Source organism: Eumetopias jubatus, unplaced genomic scaffold (genome assembly GCF_037043125.1).
Source record: "Eumetopias jubatus isolate StellerSeaLion01/CBP00866 unplaced genomic scaffold, mEumJub1_p1.0 scaffold_15, whole genome shotgun sequence".
Taxonomy (NCBI): Eukaryota; Metazoa; Chordata; class Mammalia; order Carnivora; family Otariidae; genus Eumetopias; species Eumetopias jubatus.
Genome location: NW_028274821.1, coordinates 60,148,602 through 60,171,435, shown reverse-complemented (window position 1 = coordinate 60,171,435; position 22,834 = coordinate 60,148,602). Strand labels below are relative to the sequence as shown.

Sequence of the window (22,834 nt, the reverse complement as noted above, 5' to 3'; positions counted from 1 at the left end):
ATTTTACCCTAACTGGCTTACCTTCACAACATTTTCTGGCCTAAAAAAATATCAGGAATAAAAGTATTTCCATTATGCTTGAATAGTTACTATACATGTTGAGCCATTCAGTTTTAAAACAATCTTCCACCCACTACCAAAAGAAAAAGAGAAAGGGAGAAAAAAGAAATCCTACAAAATGAGAGTTTCAAATAAAGACTGGAAAAGGCATCAAGCAATGATGACCTTAAAAAAAAAAAGTTGTCTGATGATTGTGAAGTTTTTTAATAGCATGAAAGCATTTCACCAGTTTGTTCTTTCCTTAATAAATTTCAAGTTTGGCTCTACAGTGCTCTCCTACTAAAGCTACACACAGTAAAATCTGTGCCATGAGCTTTAAGAACTAAAAACATTTTACACAAACATTTATAAAACTAGTAAAATGTGCTAACAGAAAGATTCCTTGTTATTTTTAAAGCTGCATATTTTCACAGTTGGATCACTTTCCATATCACAGACTATACCCTGATTCAATATGAATACTAAAATTATTCCTATTTAAATATAAGTATATTTTATATTATAACAAATAAAAAATAAATCTGTTTTATAAGAAATAAATACACTTTAGAGGTTATTTATGTTTCTCAATAATTACATATGAACACCAAGAATAAACTTATAAAATACCTTTCAAAATACTAATCAGAATTAGGGAGAATAATTTTACAAACTTAAGAAGCCTCTGTAACTATGATAAAAAAGTAGAAATTCAAAAGAATAATTGCCATGGAAAAACACAGCTATTAGACTTAGGATACATTTTCTTCATAGTTTGAAACTCTAATTTTAAAAGAAATTGCTTCTTGAGAAGTCAAATGTGAAATATAACTAACTAGAAAATAATAGTTACGTAAAACAAAAATTCAATAATGTTATTTGTTTCTTGGTAATAACAAATTCTATAAATCAGCTTCATATTCTAGGAACACTAAAATCCACACGAAAACACTATAATTAGCAGACACAGAAAGAAGGCTTGACCTTACCCTAATTCCCAAAGTACTTAACAGACATCCAGAAAGAGAATTTTAGATACCTCACTGCCACGGTATATAATCAATTAAACAAACAAAAAACCCTAAAATATGCATACCAAAATTAATTCTTTTTTGATCCTATTTATCAACATTAGAAAGTTCTTTTAGCCTATTAGTTAATAGTATAATACAACACCATTTTTCATGGTATATTGGGAAATTACTGCAATTTTTTAAAATGCTAAAATGAACCTCTTTATTTTTATAGTAATTTAATGAATATAAAATTCAGTTAAATAATGCCACTGTATGATGCACCCTTACAAAACAAATGTAAAATAGAAGTAACTTTGACCACATTAATTTGCTGTTTTAGAATCTTCAGATATTAACAAAAAAATCTTTTGGGGAGAGGTTAGGCCTAGAGACCTCTACTTTTCCTTTACAGCAGTAATAAATTACTCAATATTTAATTGCCACAGCATTCTCCAAGGACTTAACAATCAGCAGCATAAAGTTATTTTATAAAGCAAATTTCTTCGCATTTGAAAAACAGAATGTTTTGAAGGAATAAGCACTTTTAAAATCTGGTCAAGTTAAAAATGTATGTTCCCAAGCAATGTACATTAATATATCCATTTGAATATATCCATACCATGGACAACAAAAATTCAATGTAAGAGAAATCACATTTCAGATTATAACTGATTTCCTATGAATATCTTTTCAATATACAGTAATATTTAAATTTGTAACAGCTACTTACAGCTAATTAGTATTTCTAGTTATTTACTTAGTTCAGCTATAACATTTTTATTCCAACAGTGGAGCGACTATAAGTAGAAAATTTGGGGATTAATAATTTTCTATCAATTTCATGCATAAAGCTAACATATCTTTTGAGCTCCTAAATGTCTCAAAAATTAAATTGCTACTGTTATTAAGAAAACAAAACCAAGAACAAAATTAGTTTTTCCCTGCTAGTCCCCATGGACCTAAGACCACACAATAATTCTTCCCAATCTGCAAAACAAAATAAAACAAAACACAAATAGATGGGCTAAGGAAGGAAGATCAAAACAAAGAAACAAGTTAAAAAAAAAAAAAAACTCTTTCCCTTTAGCAATCAACAAAATAACAGAAAAGAAAAAGTGGAAAAGTCACCCAGAATATATGACCATGTAAGCATGGGCACTCTTGCAGAAAACCAAGTCTGCAACCCAAAGCCATGGGAAATTTAAATTAGAGCAAACGGCCACAATAGGCAGGGAAATCTGTAGAGATAAAAAGGAACTGCTGAGGTTGCAGGTATACTACTAAAGATCTTTTGAGATTTCAAAACAAACTTTATTAGTTTTATTAATTTTTAAAAATATATATAACTATATCCACATTATTTCATTCTGAAGATTAAGTTTTTTCCCCCACTTAAAACAAAACATACATATGAATGTGATATATCTAAAGGAAGAGAAAGGATTCTCATTGCTTAATATTGAGAATCAGCAAATCAAATTTGCTTCACAACTCTATCTCCTTCCTATTTAAATAATGTTAAAGCAATTTAAAAATTTAACAAAAGGAAGAAAGTCAGAGATAAGACCCTTTGCTGCTGATGGTAACCTAAGTGGTGGCACAATCACACAGCTGAACACAACTCCTCTTTGCCCTGCAAAAAACTATATGCCAAAGTTAGTTTAACCAATACAGTTTGAAAATTAGATGATCTGTGATACAACCATCACGATTCATCGGTTAAATCCAAAAGTAAAAAATATTTCCCCAACTACAACATCTCAAACAGAAGAATTAAGGGACTTCTACAACAACCAAGATAGTCATGATATTAAGAACCAATACAAGTATTCCACAACTTAGGACCTGATGGATTTTAACCAGTAACTCACCTATCCAGAAACATTTAGACTGAATACTATAAACCTTTCTGGGGAAGTATTTCTTAACACATAAAAGACAATCATCCTAGATTAAAATAACACATTTATAGCAATATTTAAGTCACATTTATTCTCCCAAACCAAAAGAGCTACAGTAGACATAACTTACGGAATGAAGAGCAAAATACTGATAATATGGGAGTGAGGTAATTTTTCAAGTACTTACTAGAACAATGAAATTTTTTTGGCAATTAAAATCCTCCTTAAAAGTGGAAAATAATGCTATTTCTAAATAAAACCATTGACAAAAGTTCATTGTTGTTTAAATCAGATCATTTAACACTAATTGATGACTAATACAATATAAAGGAGTAACTTACAGGATCACTGTGTTGCACATTTTTTTCTTTAAACCTCCTTCATTCAGTTAAATTTGTATGCCATTTTCCTCCACATCCTGAATTCCTCTCACCTGACTTTTCTAAGCAGAATTTTTCAATTACTTTAACAAATTTATTTATTAGCCATAACCAGTCTATTTCCTACATCTTTAGAATTTCTCATTAACTACAAATGTGGAAAGAGTATTAAAAAGTTTTCTAGAAATTTGGGCTTTCCCTCCCTACAGTAGATAATTCTGTTACAGGCACTATTGAGTCACAAAGCAAAACCAAATGTGACCTACGTACTTCAAGGGAACTGCCAATAAAAACACTTTCCCTCAATAAATAGCTCTAAACAGCCATTCTTTCATCTTGAGGTAATTACAAATTAACTATATATTTAGGCTAAATGGAGAGTACAAATTATTTTCTCATTATAGAATTATGCTGCCTTCCTTTAAAATGTATTTGCAAAAGATGAGGATAACAGTAGATGCTCTCAAGTCCATGGTTAACTAATTTTCAAAACTATGTCAAAAGCTGAAATTCTAAGGTAAAAATGTCATAAAAAGAAAATTACACATTTAGCAGGCAAGATCCACTTTTAAATAATCTATTATTACACTGCATTTATATCTGGATCCAAATCTATATTACAAAAATAATTTTTATCCCCAGAATTACATCCCTATAGAGAGCTAATGCTATCAGATCAAGATTCAAACACTAAAAAAACAAGTAAAATCTATTCCTTTACATATTCTTAAGTACATCTGTATAATTTAAAAAGAAAATAATTATACATAGTGGATTAAATTAAATTATTAATTTAATTAAAGTATTTCTTTACTATCATAAGAATCAACAACAATTTGACAAGTAACTCAAAATGCCAAAAACTTAACCATAACATAATGTATAACAACAAAGACAAACAATGATAGAGAAAGTAAAAATTTTTGGCTGAAAAACTTCCATTAACTCAATACTTTTACTTCATTAAGTGTTAACAACCAACAGAGTGTTAGCAAGAGATTCGTAAATTACTTTGAAATTAAATATAAATTTAGCAAAGTTTTAAAAACAGGATCTCCTACATAGGGACATTAATGGTCTTTATTCTTACAAGGGAAAAAAGAGTAAATGCTCTCCATTCTGTACTTTTGAAAAATGTTTTACAGTCTAATCATATGCAGTTAACAACAAATTTACTTTCTGACCATAAAAATAAACTGTCTACAAATTACACTCACTTCTTACACAAGTGATCACTATATGCAATAGATTATTTTTACAGCAAACAGCTATATGAAATTACATTTCAACACTCTTTACCCAGACATCAGGATTCAAGTTCCTATCCTAGATAAAATTGAAAATGTTGCCTGCCCATCTAATTTTATGCTTCTCCATCCCCCCAAAAATGTAAAACTGTAGCTGATAAATAATATTTGAATGGTAACTAAAATAGGTTGTTAGTTCAATAAATACATGTTATTTTCATATTAAGCAGTTTCCAATAAATTTAATATACCTTACATGAAAATCACATCGGTTTTTAAAAGAAATGTCAAAAAAAGGGTAAAATTTAATTCTCTTCCTAAGTACTTATCACTGTTGAAAAGCTACTGTAAATGAATTTAGATTAAAAGTCATAAACTGACTTTGGAAGAATGCATACCTAAATTGCTGATCAAAAACGAAATCACAGAAATTAGCAACATAGAGTATCAACATTCCAAAATGTTATTAAAATCCAACCCAAAGCTGCCTTTGCATTTCTGGAATTTCTAATGAGATTTTCAGTCTGCTGAACAATGGCCATAAAAGGCTTTCAAACTTCACTCCATTCACAAGTAAAGTTGAAATTGAACATTTTTATTTCTTCTCTCCCTATGACAACTTCACCATGGAGCAGTGAATAACACAGCTCAAGTCATTATGCTAATTAGAAATTAAATAAAAAGATGCCCTTACAATAGTTAAGTGTAAGGTGACATGCTACAACTAGAGACACAGTTCAAAAGCAGCTTTATGAATTGTGTAGTACAGGCTTACAAAAGCTGAAAACATCAGGGAGGGAGCTCCTTGATGCTCTCGGTCACTGGAACTCTAGCATGTGGCCATTTTTCAATTATAAGGCAGAAATTAAACTATACACCAATGAGAAATATGTCAAATGGCAACCAACCCTTATGACATAAAAGGCCATAAGATCTTCAATAAACTGTATTTATTGAAATTAAGCTGATTTGTTACCTGATGAATGCAGAAAGGGGGGGGGGAAACACCACCTTAAAGATTTGAAGAGTACTGAAAGCTAAGTTTAATTTATTAATGTTCCCACACTAACAGAATGTGTTCCTTTCCTATGTTAAAAGATGGTAAAGAACACAAGCTATGAGGAGCCAAAGTTTTATTTTAAGCCATGCTCTACTTTTATCATTCCTGCATGAAATACATACTGGTCATGTCCATTGACTAACTTTATCACCTGGCCCATTTGAGAGAATTTTTCTATCTGCCATAAAATTGTATAAAATATCCAATTTTTTTAAAGGAAAAGGAAAAATACAAGCAAGAAACAGGTGGAAAACACTGGAGCAAAATAATGACCAAAAAAATCTTCCAATAGCATTCTGAACACATACAAAAAAACACATATGAAATATAAATACCCTCTCTCATTTAGGCTGAGGCAGTTTCTAAAAAGACATGCTATTCAAATATTTAATCATACCCAGACACATATTAAACTATTAATTTAGCATTAGTGGTACCATACAGTCTTAAGTTCTATTAGGGTTTTCAGCTTCTACTTCCTTGCACTTATCCTGAACTGAAAATTCTATGCATTCTTCAAGACCCAGCTCAAAAGGCTACTGTCCAATTCAGTCTTGTACTTTGCCTATCCATGTAATGTTTTTTTTTAAGTCTATTACATTCATCTGGAAATGATTTTATAATGTGCTGAAGCATCTCTTATATTTGCAGAAATGTATTTAACTCTGGTGTTACAGTGAACTTTCCACACTGTCAGGCATTTTACGGCTTCTAAAGGCAGGGACTACATATCAATTCTTGAATCCCAACACCTAAACGGTATAGTAACTTGTACATTTCATGTATCCAATAAGTAACTATTGGACAGATTTTAAGATTTTAGATTTAGTTTAACTAAAATGTCACCAAATCAAATAAAATTTATTTGAGGAAAGTGCCATACTAGAGACATGTTCAAAAGCAACTTGGGTTCACAAAAAAAGCCGAGAACTTTCAATTCAAAATACCAAGTGGAAACTATACGCCCATGTTTGCCATAGTCATTCTGTAGTTAGAAGAATTTAGTCATTTTTCTATTACATTAACTTAGTCTATCCATTGTCTCACTTTACAACTTTAATAAAATTATTATTTTACCAATAATAAGATTAAGTTACCCACACCGCTAGTCAACTGGAGGAACTATAAGACATAATAACTACCACTAGTTAAGAGCCTGTAGGTTACCTCATTCAGAATTAAACTTTAAACTGAGACACAAAGGATGAGTAGGTATCATCAGTCAGGCAAGGTAGAAAGTGATCCCGGAAGAAAAAAGCATTTGTAAAGACCCAGATCAAATAAAATATGACCGATCTGAAAAACGGAAATTCAAATACATAACCCACTCTACTCAAATTTTAATTAGTTATCAAGTCTTGGTTGAGTGCTTAATAAACGCCAAGGATTCAGTAATTACCTCTAGATGAGTTCTTCATCCTCTGAAATTGTATCCTAAACTTTTATGTGCATATTTTGGAGGAGTAAAGGGACTTGACACAAAGACAACTACAACATTGGGGTGCCTGGCTGGCTCAGTCAGTAGAGCATGCAACTCTTGATCTCGGGGTCATGAATTCGAACCCCACGTTGGGGGTAGAATTTACTTAAAATATATGTATGTATATAAAAGACGTACTGCACTAAGTCACTGAAAGCTATTATTTTACTTCAATTTCAAAAGCCATGATTTTACTTTAATCAAGCCATAGTTTCACTTCAACTTCATGTAGCAGTACTATGTAAAGAGCACTACTCTATATAGTGTATAGGTAGAACTTCAATTAAATTCACCTAAGATTTACTAGATTATCCACTATGTGCCAAATGCTGATAAACTAAAGCAATGTGTCAAATTGTACATACTGAATGAGCTCTACATTAATGTAAAATTCTATACCGTAACAGTTATGTACCAGGAACTAATACAGCTTCTTCAACATGCTATATTCTTCATTATTCTAAAGTTATTTCTTTTTAAAATCTGAATCTAATTTTTTGTTAAATCTGAATCTTTCAAAATCACTAAATGAGAAGCAAACATTAAGACCAGGAATAAGTATAAAAACATGCTTGTGAAAGTGCAATTAGACTATTATACATGTGTTGGAAATACATTTTAAGACTGTAAAAGTATTTTATTCATCAAATATTTTAAATTACTATTCATTCACCTCTAAAACATATTTGTTACATGCCTAATATCTCCAGCTCAGAGTAGTGCAGACAACCCAAAAATAGTCCACAGTCCTAGAAATGAGGACTATCTTTCCATACTACTATGGACTGATCTCCATGCTATATACTGTTACAGAAAAAAAAGAAAAGGTAGAGCAAAGTGTGGTTAGTATACTTCTGTTTAAGAAAGGGGAGAAAGAGTACAAAGATATATACATATATGCTTTTATTTTTTTAGTATGAGAACAAATCATCAATTTTCTCTGAACAGTTATCCATAAGAGGAATGGCAAAATAGGGTGAAGACTGGACAGAAGGTAGAATTCTCTGAATATATTTTACCTTGTCTTGTTGACTTAAATTTGGGATCTTATAAACATTTTGCATAATTAGAGAACAAATTAAATTTTTAAAAGGCAATATTGAAAAATAAACATATCCAAAGCAAAATGAAACAAATGAACCTATCCATGTATCTAGTTTATCACATAATCACAGGGAAAGAAACCTGAATTTAATCAAGCTTCTAGATCTAACTACCAAGTCACATGAAACACAGGGGGCAGGGGATTATGTTAAACAATACCACAAAATTCAGACTACAGAAAATTCTACAGGACAACCAATCCAGTTAATACAACAAATAAATTATAAGAAAGAAAAAAATAAGAGAACAAAAAAAAATAAAGATGGAACCTATAGATTAAAGGACACTTAAGTTATCAATTACAATAAATGGATCTGATTCAAATAAACTGTAAGAAAAAAAATTAAGAGCCAGAACGGGAAATCTGAATGCTGACTGGGTTGTTTTTTTCATTTGGGGTTCTTTTTTTTTTTTTTTATGTAGGCTCCACACCCAGCATGGAGCCCAGTGCAGGCCTTGAATTCACAACCCTGAGCTCAGATCAAGAGTGAGACACTTAACTGACTGGCCAACCACACACCCCTGACTGGGTATTTAATAATAAAAGAAATATTGGTAATCTGTTTAGGTATGATAAGGATATGATTGTTTCTCAAGAATTTTTACCTTTCAGAAATATACACTGAAATATACATATATATATGAATGAATGAAATGATGACTGTGATGTGCTTCAAAAAATACAGGGGTATGCAATTATAATTGAGAAAAGACTAGTCATAAGTTGGTTTATGGAACACCGAGTCCAATACAACATTCTATTTTTATATACATTTTAAATTTTCCATAATAAAAAACTAAAAAAAGTTAATAATTACTCCTAGAGCTATTAATATCCCTTCCCTACACAGGAAAATAAGTGGCTGATTATTCCTCTCTAATTCCTAAAGCACTTATTGTCTTTCCCCATTACTTGGCAATCATATATAATAACACTTCCCAGGGCTCCTGGGTGGCTCAGTTGGTTAAGTTACTGCCTTCGGCTCAGGTCATGATCCTTGAGTCCCAGGATCGGGTCCCGCATCGGGTTCTCTGCTCAGCAGGGAGTTGGCTTCTCCCTCTGACCCTCTTCCCTCTCGTGCTCTCTCTCATTCTCTCTCTCTCAAATAAATAAAATCTTTAAAAAAAAAAAAATAATGCTCCCCAAACTTGAGATCCTCCTCACAAATTAAGAAACGTGCTGATTTCCTTTGGTGCATCTTTTTCTTCAGATCTTTCTGATACATGAGAATTACAAGTCACTTGTACTGGAGATAATAAAAGAAATTAAAGGGTGAGAATTTCAAAAAGGAAAACAAATGACAGTGCAGCCATTGTTATATAAAGGAAAGAGTAAAGAAAGGGAAGGAAATGAAGCCTAGAACTTAGAAATAAATTCCTACATCCCTCAGTAGAGAGAGCTGAAAGCCAGATAAAACAGGAACTAAGGGCCTATGTCTGGCATGAATTTATTATAAGCAAAGTCCTCATCATAATACTGCATGTACTGAGGAAAGCTAGGCTAAGCAAGTTATGTGTTACATCCACAAGTCATCAATGGAAGCTAATCAAGAACTTCAAATCAGGGGTGCCTGGTGGCTCAGTCGGTTAAGTGTCTTGCCTTCAGTTCACGTCATGATCCCAAGGTCCTGGAATAGAGCCCCACGTCAGGCCCCTTGCTCAGTGGGGAGCCTGTTTCTCCCTCTCCCTCTGCCTGCCGCTCCCCCCGCTTATGTTCTATCTCTCTCTGTCAAATAAATAAAATCTTAAAAAAAAAAAAAACTTCAGTGGCACCTGTGTGGCTCCGTCCTTAAGTGTCTGCCCTCGGCTCAGGTCATGATCCCAGTGTCCTGGGATCAAGCCCCAAAACAGGCTCCCTGCTCAGCGGGAAGCCTGCTTCTCCCTCTCCCCCTACTTGTGTTCCCTCTCTCGCTGTGTCTCTCTCTGTCAAATAAATAAATAAAATATTTAAAATTTAAAAAAAAGTAACTTTAAATCAGGGGCACCTGGCTGGCACAGACAATAAAGAATGTGACTCTTGATCTTGGAGTTGTGAGTTTGAGCCCCACGCTGGGTTTAGAAATTACTTAAAAAATAAAATCTTAAAAAAAAAAATAAAAAGAATGTCAAATCATATAATCAGAAAAGTATCAAACATTTATTTTTTTTAAGATTTATTTATTTATTTATTTATTTGAGAGAGAGAATGAGATAGAGAGAACATGAGAGGGGGGAGGGTCAGAGGGAGAAGCAGACTCCCTGCTGAGCAGGGAGCCCGATGCGGGACTCGATCCCGGGACTCCAGGATCATGACCTGAGCCGAAGGCAGTCGCTTAACCAACTGAGCCACCCAGGCGCCCAGTATCAAACATTTAAAGGAAGAACAGTAAGGGAAAAAAATGCCTACAAGTAATGTACTATCTGCCTGATTGTTTATTAAAGGAAAATAAATGTGTAAGCATCTCACTGCAACTGAAGTAATGGGGGATGGTCTGAAGTTTCCACAGAGCAAGAATGGTGCTGCACTCATTACTACAAATTTAACGATAGTAAATGGGAAATATGTATGTACTTACATAGTCCTTCATTCGTTCATTATTACCTCAAATTCACTAATCCTGTTTATAGTGTTAAGTTTTCAACTACATCTATCATCAGGATCTTAAGACACTTAACTCCCATGGTTAAGGCAAGACTTCCATAAATTACTTAGCTTCTTCTTAGTATTAGCTTCTTTTTAGTGTGTGTATATATACACACACACACACTATTACAGGAGCACTCGGGGGCTCAGTGGGTTAAGCATCAGACTCCTGGTTTCTGCTCAGGTCGTGATCTCTTCAGTCTTGGGATCAAGCCCTGCATAGTGGCAGGCTGCCTGATCAGTGGAGAGTCTGCTTGAAAGATTCTCTCCCTCTGCCCCATCCCCCCCCCACAAAGTGCTCTAAAATAAATAAATAAATCTTTAAATAATAATATAAACATTACATAAATTTTGTCTCTTCAATGAAACACAAAGCCACTTAAGGCTAAAACTATGTCTTTTATCATTTAAATCCTCTATGTATTCTACAGAGTAGATGCTCAATATATGATCATTTAGCAATTAATACAGAACTAATACATGTCAAAGAATTACTCTAAATATCATAGGAAGACTTCTGAGTATGGAAAAGACCTTCCCTCAAAGAGTTTGTAATCTCTTCTATCATACTGATAATTCAAATATGCCATACTTTGGGGGCTTAGTGGCAAGGAGGAGGAGTATACCAAATAGCTACTGCTGCGGTTTAACAATCATCATTTCAAAAGGATGTCAGAATTTCTACAAATTGCCATCAACATGAAAAAATCTTCTCTCTAAAGACTATTATATAAACTGAACTCAGATCTATTTATGAACAGGATAATAATGGTTAAAGAGTAACAGCACACTCAGATAAACATCAGTACAGAATATATTACTCATTAACTGCAAAGAAATAGGATTATGGCATTAGCAGATCAAGGAAATAAAACAGGAGATATATATTTGAATATCTGTCAGAGTCAATCAAATTAATTTGCAAAACTGCACAATTTGTTTAAATTTGGCTGGTACAGAAAAACAAATCCTAGGAGCAGAGGAATAAATTTTCATATGTGTAAGAGGAATATACACTGAAGGTAAGGAATCAAAAATTACTAGGAATTAGTTAGGTCTTGCATCTAATTACTAATGTTACTAATGTTGCAGAAAAGGTGTTATAAATTTATATACATATACACTCTAAAGTTTAAGAGAATACATACTTGTAAGAATCATTTTCTTTACAAACTCTGAAGTGGATGAAAAGACACAAGGAAAATTTGATGCAAAAAAAGCCATACTAGAGGGGAAACTGGGTGGCTCAGTCAGTTGAGTGTCCAACTCTTGATTTCAGGTCTGGTCGTGATTTCAGGGTCATGGGGTCGAGCCCCACGTCCTGCTCGACGCTGGGTGTGGAGCCTGCTTGGGATTCTCTCTCCCTCTACCCCTCCCTACCTGCTCTCTCTCTCTCTCAAGAAAAATAAAATAAAAGCCATACTAGAAAAACATAAGCCAACATAAGCAATAAGTATAAAAATACTAAGAGAAAAAACTTTAAGAAATAACAAAGAGCATACCAGCACATCAAAATAGAATATGCAACATCACAAGTCATTGTTAAAAACAATGCAGTTAAGTGGAACCCTCATAAATTACTGTGGGAACATATAATGGTGTAGCCACTGTGGAAAACACTTTGGTGGTTCCTCAGAATGAGAAACATAGAAATCCCAGCTACACTAGGGACGCCTGGGTGGCTTGGTCAGTTGAGCGACCGACTCTTGACTTCAGCTCAGGTCATGATCTCAGGATTGTGGGATTGAGCCCTGGGTCAGGCTCCAAGCTCAGGGGAAGTCTACCTCTCTCTCTCTCCCCTCACCCCCCCCCCAACTCATGTTCTCACTAAAATAAATAAATCTTCAAGAAGGAAGGAAGGGAGGGAGGGAGGGAGGGACGGAGGGACGGAGGGACGGAGGGAGGGAGGGAGGGAGGAAAGGAGGAAAGAAAGAAACAAAGAAACAAAGAAACAAAGAGAAAAGAAAGAAAGAAAGAAAGAAAGAAAGAAAGAAAGAAAGAAAGAAAGAAAGAAAGAAAGAAAGAAAGAAAGAAAGAAAGAAAGAAAGAAAGAAAGAAAGAAAGAAAGAAAGAGAAAAAAACAGAAGAGAAGAAAAGAGAAAGATCAATCCCAGCTATTCTATTCTTAGGTATATATCCAAAATAATACCTATACGTGAATGTTCACAGTAGCACAATTCATAATAGCCAATAGGTGGAAACAACCCAAGTGCCCATCTATAGATGAATATCTATAAAAATGTGGTATAACAATACAATGGAATATGATACAGCCCTGAAAAGGAACGAAGTACTGACACATGCTACAATATGTATAAACCTCAAAAACATTATCCTAAGTGAAAGAAGTCACACAAAGGTCACATATATGATTCTATTTACATGAAATATCCAGAATAGGTAAATCCATAGAGACAGAAAGCAGATTAGTGGTTGCCAAGGTCTAGGAGAAGAAGGAATAAAGAATTCCATGGGTGCAGGGTTTCCTTTGGATGTGCTAAAAATGTTTTAGAACCATATAGACATGATGGTTCCTTAACATTGTAAATGTACTAAACACCACTAAATTGAACACTTTAAAAAGGTTAATTTGGGGGGCGCCTGGGTGGCTCAGTTGGTTGGGCAACTGCCTTCGGCTCAGGTCGTGATCCTGAAGTCCTGGGATCGAGTCCCGTGTCAGGCTCCCTGCTGTCAGCAGGGAGTCTGCTTCTCCCTCTGACCCTCCCCCCTCTCATGCTCTCTCTCTCCATCTCATTCTCTCTCTTAGGTAGATAAATAAAATCTTTAAAAAAAAAAATAAAAAAAATAAAAAAATAAAAAGGTTAATTTTGTGTTATGCTAATTTCACCTCAATGAAAATAAACACAAATATCCCCTTCTCCAAAAATGCAGTTCAAGAACAATCATGCTTCTTATTGTCTACTTATAACATGAAACACTAAAATTGTTTGCCAGAGATTTTATATACCTAATTACCAACCTTCTTTTCCTCACTCCTATAAAACATACCTGAGTACCATTCCCTTTCTTCTAGAATCCTCATTTCCATATGGCTCAGCTACCCTTTACCCCATCTCACTACCCCTCATCAATCTCTTTCATTTTGCCCTGAGAAACCCTAGTTCTACTGTTAATCACTTCTCAGTTAACCTGCTCCTCTTTCTGTGGAAAAATAACCTTTTATTTCAATTTATCAAACCTTTTAGTATGTTAAATCTGAAATGACAATAAGACATCCAAATGGAAAGATCAATAAGGTGGACATGGGAAACTTGATTTCAAGAAAAGTGGCCCATCATCATGAATACATTAGTGTTTGATGAAACTAGGTGTGATGTCAGGAGAAGGCAATTTAGAGAAAGACCGGGCTAAATGCTTTTGACCTTCTGGACCTTCTATAATGGTATGCCTAACCCTGAATCATTTGGTTTCCATAATCTTGCTCCAGACTGCCAACTATTACTGGAAAATGTTATGAAATCCTTCAAAATGAGTTTATTACAAGCTCATATTGTTTCAATTTTCACTGAATACTACTTCTAAGTAATCCTATTATTGATGTGTTGGCACAGTGATTTCCCAACTATGAGCTTCAGGCTCCTGGGGAGCTGCATGATTAGTGACCACAATGGGTGCCCAGAGGCTTGCATTATATAAAGACATATACGTATACATGTATTAATATTTTTCAAATGTACAGACATTGTGGTTAAAAAAACACCATCATGTAAGAGAATACTAAAATAGTAGCTAATATGCATTTTCTCAATTAACAAATACTAGAAATATAACTACAGTCATGTGGAGGCCCACAAATTGTTGTGAAGTTAAAAAGGTTGCCATCTTCAAAATACTGGGAATCACTATCTAAAAGTATTCCCCATTGCACTTAAGCAAGATCTCCACACTCTAAGCTTCTAAGTACCCCTGCCCACTTCCACTCCCAATTGTTTTCATTTTCCTAAGAAAATCAAAATATCATATATCCTCATATATTCCCTCATCCACAACCCATCTGAATTTATTCTTTCTTCTCTACCTCTATAGATCTCTGATAATTTAGAAGTTAATGGTGTGTCTCTTCCCTTTTAAGACTAATTCAGACATATACACCTGATCCCACCTCTTAGTTGGCCCCCACCATCCCAATCCATCAAACAGGTTTAATCTCTCCTTCAAAAGTTTTTCCCCCCATCTACCTAAGAACATTATCAGACCTACCTTATTCTGATAAAACTTCATTTGATTCCACTCTGTGTCCTAGCTACTTCTCTATTTTTCTCCCTTTTGCTGTCAACTTCTCAGGATTGTCCTATGACAGACTGAGCCAGCCACCTGTTTTTGTAAATAAGATTTTGTTGGAATAGCTACCCCATTTCTTTAGGTATTGTGGCTGCTTTCCCACAAGGGCAAAGTTAAGTAGTTAGGAAATCCTATGGCCTGGAAACCTAAAGTTTGTATCCTTAAAAAAAAAGTCTGTCAATCACTGAGGCTCCAAAGCATGACCTACATTCAATATCATCATTTCCTCTGAGAACAAGTAGGTACTATTAAAGGTTCTGGAGCACAGTTAAGTACCATGAGTAAAAGGGCGTTTCAAGACTACTAGTTTAACCATAGTGTGCAGGGAAGATGTAAAAGATCATTTAGGAAACTACTGCAAGAGACCAGGCATTAGGCATACAGGGAGAAAAACTAAAGGGAGTTTTTAAAGGAATAAGCATCAAGACTATGAGACAGAGAAGACAAAGCTCACACCAAAATTTCAATCCTTGAATAATGTGGTTCTAAGAATTTGCATTTCCTCCAACAGTTTACTATAGACTTACAGCTCTTCAGAGCCTCCTATCTTAGTGACTGTGGAGTTCCTAAAATCTCAATACTAATTCCATATCCTCAGTATATCAAGCATTTCCCATGCTTCCTACCTGGCTAACTCTTGGCTAAGCAAATCACTTAGGAAGAAGCAGTCCCAACAGAGTTGGCCAAATGAGAGCACAGGACCAGTGTCAGAGATGGATGGAGTACTCACCTGTGATACCAAGCAGAGAGAGAGGGGACTAAGATTTCACGTCCAGAACTGGCTCTGGCCAAACAGGAAGAAGCAGCTATGAATTTGCTTACAGTAGAAGCAGAGTGTCTTTGATATTCTGACATACTCTTTCTGATGTTCAGACAGACCACCATTAGAGTAGCCACTGGTAAGAGTCCCATGAGAAACAAGCCAAAAAACAAGACCAAAGATGAGGAATTAAATGGAGCAGACCCTATTGGTCTTTTGTCTAGGAAAAGCAGTCTTCCTTATTAAAGATGGTACTACTTTTCAAAATGGCCAATTTGATACTAACCTTCATTTATAGAGTTTTCACATCCCACAAGATTGAGAAGGATATCATCATCTTTATCATCAACTTCACATCCCAGCAGCATCCAGTTTTCCACGTTATCACTTTCTGAAATGGTGCTCTCTTCCTCTTCACTTGAACTAACCTCTATAATCATGACCTCTCGGATTGTACCTGGTATCTCTTCAGGTTTAGGCTTCTCAATATTCCCCTTGTGTTTCTTATCAGTCAACTTATTAGAATGAAGAGATGCAGGAGGACCTCGGGTCTTTTCTTTTGCTTGGACTCTAAAATTCTTTCTTTTGCATCTGTAAATACTATCTTCATCAGACAAAGTGATGACCTCTGACCCATCTGATAGCTGGATGACCTCACTATCTGAAAGGATAATTAAGTTCTTCTGATTTGGTTTACTACTGCTTGATTCAGAATTCCCAGAGTTCTTCTCTTCATGTTCTTCTTTTCTAATGATATTATCAAGATCTTGGGCATAATGAACTTGGCTGTAGAGCTGAAATTCCACCTCACTATCAACACTCAATTCACTAGATGACTCTTCACGATAAAGCTCATCTTCATATGCTTCGATGGTCTCATAACCACCAAACATCATGGAAAGTCAGTAACCTTGATGCTGTAAAAGAGGAAATCATACAAAGAATTTATTTTAAAAGCTCAGAACATGCCTGTTTAGTGCATAATGATATCACCTTAGAGCTAACTTCTGTGAAGGCCATCACTGTTCTCAATGACATATTAAAGTACCTTTTTCTCTTAAGGGTACCTTTTTTTCAAGGATTTCTAAATCCTGTTATGACCTGCTCTAATAATGCCCACCCCTCCCAAATGAAAATTACTACCAACAAATTTAGTTACAGTTATTAATGGAAATACCATATTTTGCAGGTATGCTAGAAAGGAAAGACAGGTTGATCCACTGCTTCAGACACCAATTTTTTCTCTAAAATGTTAAAAATCACAAGAATAGTTCAAGTCATTCTCATTATTCCATCATCTCTTCCCTGGTTCTGGTTCTGCATCTCATCTTTCCAGGTAGGCATTCTCACATACGAATATTACTTCAACTTTGACTAAAATCCACTACAGGAAACAATCATCATAATTACTGTTTTAGTGCAGATTTTTATTCTCAATTAAAAAATTAATTTCATGGCCTTTTTATCCTTGACTAAAGAATACACAAAAATATCTGATAAACTTTGGTTTACTTTTGTAATAGCAATAAAGATATGTATGAAAAACATACTAAGGACCTAAAACTGAGGCAAAACTTCTAGCTATAGGAGCACTTTACTTTCTACTGTGGGCATATTAAATCTTGCTCATCCTTCAACTCAGCTTAAACATCCCTTTTCTTGCTTCCCTTGACCCACCAAACTAAATTGTGTTCCTTTTATAGTACTTTACATTTCAAAACACTACAGTTCTAATTACTAATTCAATGTAAATGTCTCACGAAAACAGATCACAAACCCCAGGAGAGCAGAAACTATATGCACTTTGTTAAACGATAGATTCCCAAAGCCAAGCAGAGTAACTGGTATTTAACAGGACTTCCCTAAATGTCTGTTGAATTAATGAATAAATAAATAAATGAACAATATCATCTGGCGTTTGCTCTTCAGCCCTAATAAATCTAGTATGTGCCTAAAATATGGAAATTATGGTGGGATGAATTTCACAGTTGTTTCCAACTATTCCAACTATTCTCATATCATCAACCAAAAATCTACACAGAAGATGTTTCAATTAGGTACTGATATAATATTGATCAAAATGAGAGCTCTGGAAAAATAACTCATGTTTGTTCAAAAATCAGGGATGGCCTATAGAACAATCAACAATGACAATTTACTCTTTCCACTTCCTTTTTAGCTATACAAATATAATTTAGAAAGACTAGCTGTTCTTAGTTTACCAATTCTCTGCCCAAAATGTCAGGGTGTTCTGATGGTAGTTTTGGTAATACAACCAGCTGACTCCAAGAACCAAATGAACAAGAGCCAAAAATGCACTACCATTATGCTGGAGTTTTTTGTTGCTGTTTACAGAAATAAAGAAAACCACCTTTTGTCACACACCTTAAACTTACAAAGTGTTCTATGTCAATTACACCTCAATAAAGCTGGGAGTAAAAATAATAATTATGTTCTGAGTTAATACTGTATTGTATACTTGAAATCTGCTAAGAGAGTGGGGGTTAAAAAGGAAGAAGAGGAAGAAAACAGGTGAGGTGATGGATGTTAACTGATCTAAATGTGGTAGTCATTTCATATTTCAAATCATGATGATGTACACCTTAAACTTACACAGTGGTATTTGTCAATTGTATCTCAATAAAGGTGGGGGGAAAAGAAACCAACTTTTAATGCCCTTTTCTTCTAAAAGCTACAATACACCTTTTCCATTCTTACACTGTCCTTCAGGTTGCTATGTTGTTGTCGTCACACAACTTAAATGTGGCTGTCTGAATAATAATGCCATAGCATTTATCAGTTTATATTGAAATGTTAGCCTCAGGAATTCAAATAAAAGATGAATTCTTTCCTTTTTATTTAACAGGTAAATTAATTCTAAAAGAAGTCAAAGGAATTATACTTCCTTCAAAATCCTCCCTGGATCCATACTGATAAAACACAAATAACCTAATTCCAGTGCAGCCCAGAAAAAATAAAAAGAGCTAAATTACAGAGTTACAAATTTGTACTACTCTTGGAGCCATCCCAAAGGAAAGGGATTAAGAATAGAGCCATGGGCACACCTGTGAATGTATGCCAAAAATAAACTACAGAAATATAATAAAAACTGACTTCCTTGGGTCTAGGGGTTTATCTCTTTCCTTGAAATGTAGAAAATGAATTTAACAATTAAGCCCCTATGGCCTTTAAGAGGATTTTGTACCTTCTGTACTTGAAAATTGTGCTCAGCATAACTTGCTCTTCTCTTTATGTAGCTTATGTATGCCAGGGTTAAGGTTTGCCTGAGGCTATTTTGGTTTATGCTTATGTTACTACTTTAATTACATTCAAATGCATTTAAATTTTTTTAAGTGTATACTTGCAGGGCAAATATGAAATAAATATATATGTCTCGAACCAGAAGACTTCCTCAGCTTTTTAATCATTATACACAATTCTCAAGCATACTTAACTGGATAACATGAGGTCCCTATGAGAGCCACAAAATTTTAGTCTCAAAGAGGCCTTTCTGATTATCTCACACTACCTCCTCAATTTTCACATAAGGAAATTAAGGTCCAAAGAGGTAAGGAAGCCTATCCAAGGTTATGCAGCTGATTAAGAACATAGGCAGGACAGATTCAAATTTTGCAGGCTCTCAGCCAAGTGTTCACTAAGATTTTTTTTTTCAATTTTTCAAAATACTTTCAAATAAAAATTTAAAAAACTGCCTTCAAAGCTATATTTGTGTTGGCTCTAACACCTAAATTTACCTCAAAAATATCCATTTCACTTCCCAGTGAAGTGTAAAAACTATGAAAGAAGCATTTTAATTGAAAGAAAAAGCATACATCTGAAATTTGTCAGTTTCCTATCCAAGAACCTTGCAAGTTGATACTCAAGAGTATAGCAATCCCATGACCAAAAAAAGATGATTCTTATATATGAACCTACACCAGCTCGAGAATGAAATTTATCTTTTAAGATTAAAGTGGCTTAACAAATATAAAACAGCTATAGAGAATAACTGCAAAGGCTTTCACCATTCAAAAGTGGGAGTTTTTTTTTTCATTCACTAAAAATTTAAACTATACAACTTAAGGCTTATTTAAGCTTTCAGATTTTACCACACTATTTTTAAAGCCAATACTTCTGCTCTAACATTCTACCAACTGGTCATTCCACACCTTTTGCTCTTATTTCCCTTCAAAGAACTTTTAGCCTAAATGTTTCTTCTTGATGACACAGGTACCCATCTCAAGATTTAAATCAAATTTACAGCTTGATTTTAAGTCCAATGCTCACTGGAAACTGATTAATAGTTGATTTTCAACTTAAAATTTCTGACATATTCTTAGTGAGCTATCCTGACAGTGACAGATTTGGAACACTATAGAGTCTAGTATTAAAATTTCTGTCCATTCTTCAAATATAATTTTCACTTTGAAGCAAATCTGACTGTGGTTGGGAATCCAAATGTGTGAAACAACACTCACAAAAAAAAAAAAAAGGAAGACAGAATATAAGATATTGGTGGGAGAAAATTATGCTAAATTTATTCAGACAAGTCCAGCTGTTCTTAGCATAGTCTCTTTAAGATAACAAATCCTATCTCAAAACACTTTCTTCACCTTTCTCAGCCCCCTCTTCCTTTAACTACACAGTATCCCAGGCTTGTGGCTATTTTATAATCCTCATTTCACTCCCTACCCCCAGATTCTGAAAAACAGGAATTCTGAACTGTCCCCAAAGCCTAATGCTGTCTAAAATATACACACAGCCCACTTCAAAGCCTTTGGATGTTGACAGCCGAAGTATTCAAGACACGAAGTCAAGAGCTTTGGAAGGGACCCGAAAGAGTCACTAAATTGCACGCTCTCCTAGAGAAACAGGCTCTGAGAAGCTTATTTATTCACTGAACCTAAAGATCTCCTGTGATCTGAAACAGAGGTACATTCAACCTAAACATGAAATTTCTAAAGTCACCAGCGAGTCAGAGGTGGAGCCACGACTAGAGCCGAGGCCTGCTGATTCCGAGCCAGTATTCCCACAGCACCCGCAGTTCTTAAAGTTGGAAGTTAACTGCGGGCTCACAGGATGTGAGCGATAAAGCAAATCTTAGTGAACACAGTCCAAGTCTCCCTGTTTTACATGGGGGAAGGGGCACAACTCCCTAAATTTTTCTGGTCCCACAGCTGTAGCTGTTGCTTCTGACAGCAGAGGCTGGAGTTGGGACTGTCCGGTCCTCACAGGCCGGGCTCCCTCAGGGCGGCAGGACCTATGCGTCTAACGCGCTGACCGTCTTCCCCCCAAAAAAACAGGGCAATTGGGGGAGGGGCGGTAAAAAACAGGCAGAAATGCCGCCCCCACCGAGGCCATGGGCGCACAGAGTTTTTTGAATCACGACCTCGCCTTTGGCCAGGTAGGGAGAAGCGAACACCCTAGCCGGTCAGCCGAGCCGCGTGAGGCAGAACACGACTGAGGGGCCACGAGCTGCACCCTGCCCTGAGCTGGGGCAAGACGAGGGACACGGAGGCCGGCGAGGGGACACGCGCTAGTTCCACAGCCCAGCGGGAGAGACAGAGGGCGGACAGGGGTCCCCCGGCCGCTAGCGGCTGGGGGTTCGCCACACATACTCACTGCCGCGGCTGCGACCAGGAAGCACCAACCAGGAACCAAAACGCGTAGAGGGATGGGGAGGGGCGAGAACAAATGAGGTAAGGAAACCGCGTCCGCGCGGACCCGGGAGGAGGGAAGGCACTTCCGGGGAAAACACAGCTCCCGGGAGTAGTCTTCCGTCCCCGCCCACCCTGCGGGCCCTCTATGCGCGTGCGTAACAACTGTTAACCCTTTCTCTTTCCCGCTAACAATATTTTGGTTTGCCTTCTTTGCTTTGTCCCTTCCCCTTCATGGCTTCCTTCAAAGATACCTAGGCTGCATCTATAATGGGGAACACTTAGTTTGAATGACTTGCACGCAGGAGACGCTACTCAGTAGGTAAAACCAGGGGAGAGCGCGCACCCTTTCTGTGTCCACGAGGAAAACTACATTTCCCAAGATGCCCCTGAGCGGGTTTCCGGATGGGCTCCGCCTCCTCCTCCTCGCTTGACCTCTGGGGCACCCTTTTTGTGCCACGTGGCGGGGGATGCGAACTCAGACCAAGGTAGGGTAGGAGTGCAGGGTCTGGAGGCGCCTTGCCCAGCCCACAGGGGCACATCAACCAATTAGAAACCTCTTTGACGGAGCCTGGCATCTAGCGCTAGGTGACCTTAGGCAGATACTTCCACCTCTAGTTTGAACTTGCATTTAATTCGCACTGGGGCGATTCTGGCTTTTTCCTAGAATTCGAAGCAATAGATTTAACTCTTTGTGAACTTTGAAGAGAGGCACTCTTTTTTTTTCTTTTAAATAATCTCTAGTCTCAACCTGGGTCTTGAGCTGGGTTTTGAGCTCACTGGGAGATGACTCACTTGCTCTACCAACCCAGCCAACTAGGTATCCATGAAGAGCTGCACACTTGCTAAAGATAGAAGTTAATACTTGTTCTTTGGAAGCCTCCAGAGGCTACAAGATTGTGTTGCAAGCCTCTGGCTTCTGTTCTCTTCTCAAACCTTATTTCAATACTTAGTAATAATAAATCCATCCGTGGGGCGCCTGGATGGCTCAGTCGTTAAGCATCTGCCTTCAGCTCAGGTCATGATCCCAGGGTCCTGGGATCGAGTCCCGCATAGGGCTCCCTGCTCCGCTGGAAGCCTGCTTCTCCCTCTCCTACTCCCCCTGCCTGTGTTCCCTCTCTCGCTGTGTCTCTCGCTGTCAGATAAATAAATAAATAAAATCTTAAAAAAAAATCCATCTGTATTACTTTACATAATGACGAAGCACTTTATCAGTTCATTGATCCTTGGCAACAGCCCTGAAAGATAAGCTTGACATTGGTTCT

General features: G+C 36.0%; 1 protein-coding gene across 2 annotated transcripts in view; it reads right to left on the bottom strand.

Annotated features, from left to right (window-relative positions):
* ZCCHC7 (zinc finger CCHC-type containing 7) overlaps positions 1–21,647 on the bottom strand; it is a 242,381-nt gene extending 220,734 nt beyond the window's left edge. Inside the window, exons 1-2 of one of the 2 annotated variants that reach the window (XM_028108674.2) lie at positions 21,531–21,647; positions 16,199–16,829 (exon numbers count right to left, since the gene is read on the bottom strand). In XM_028108674.2, the coding sequence (XP_027964475.1) occupies positions 16,199–16,808 (610 nt within the window). In that variant the 5' untranslated portion in view covers positions 16,809–16,829; positions 21,531–21,647. The remainder of the gene's footprint in view (positions 1–16,198; positions 16,830–21,530) is intronic. The other variant, XM_028108673.2, reaches the window with a different exon arrangement.
* Between the last annotated feature and the right edge of the window lie 1,187 nt (positions 21,648–22,834).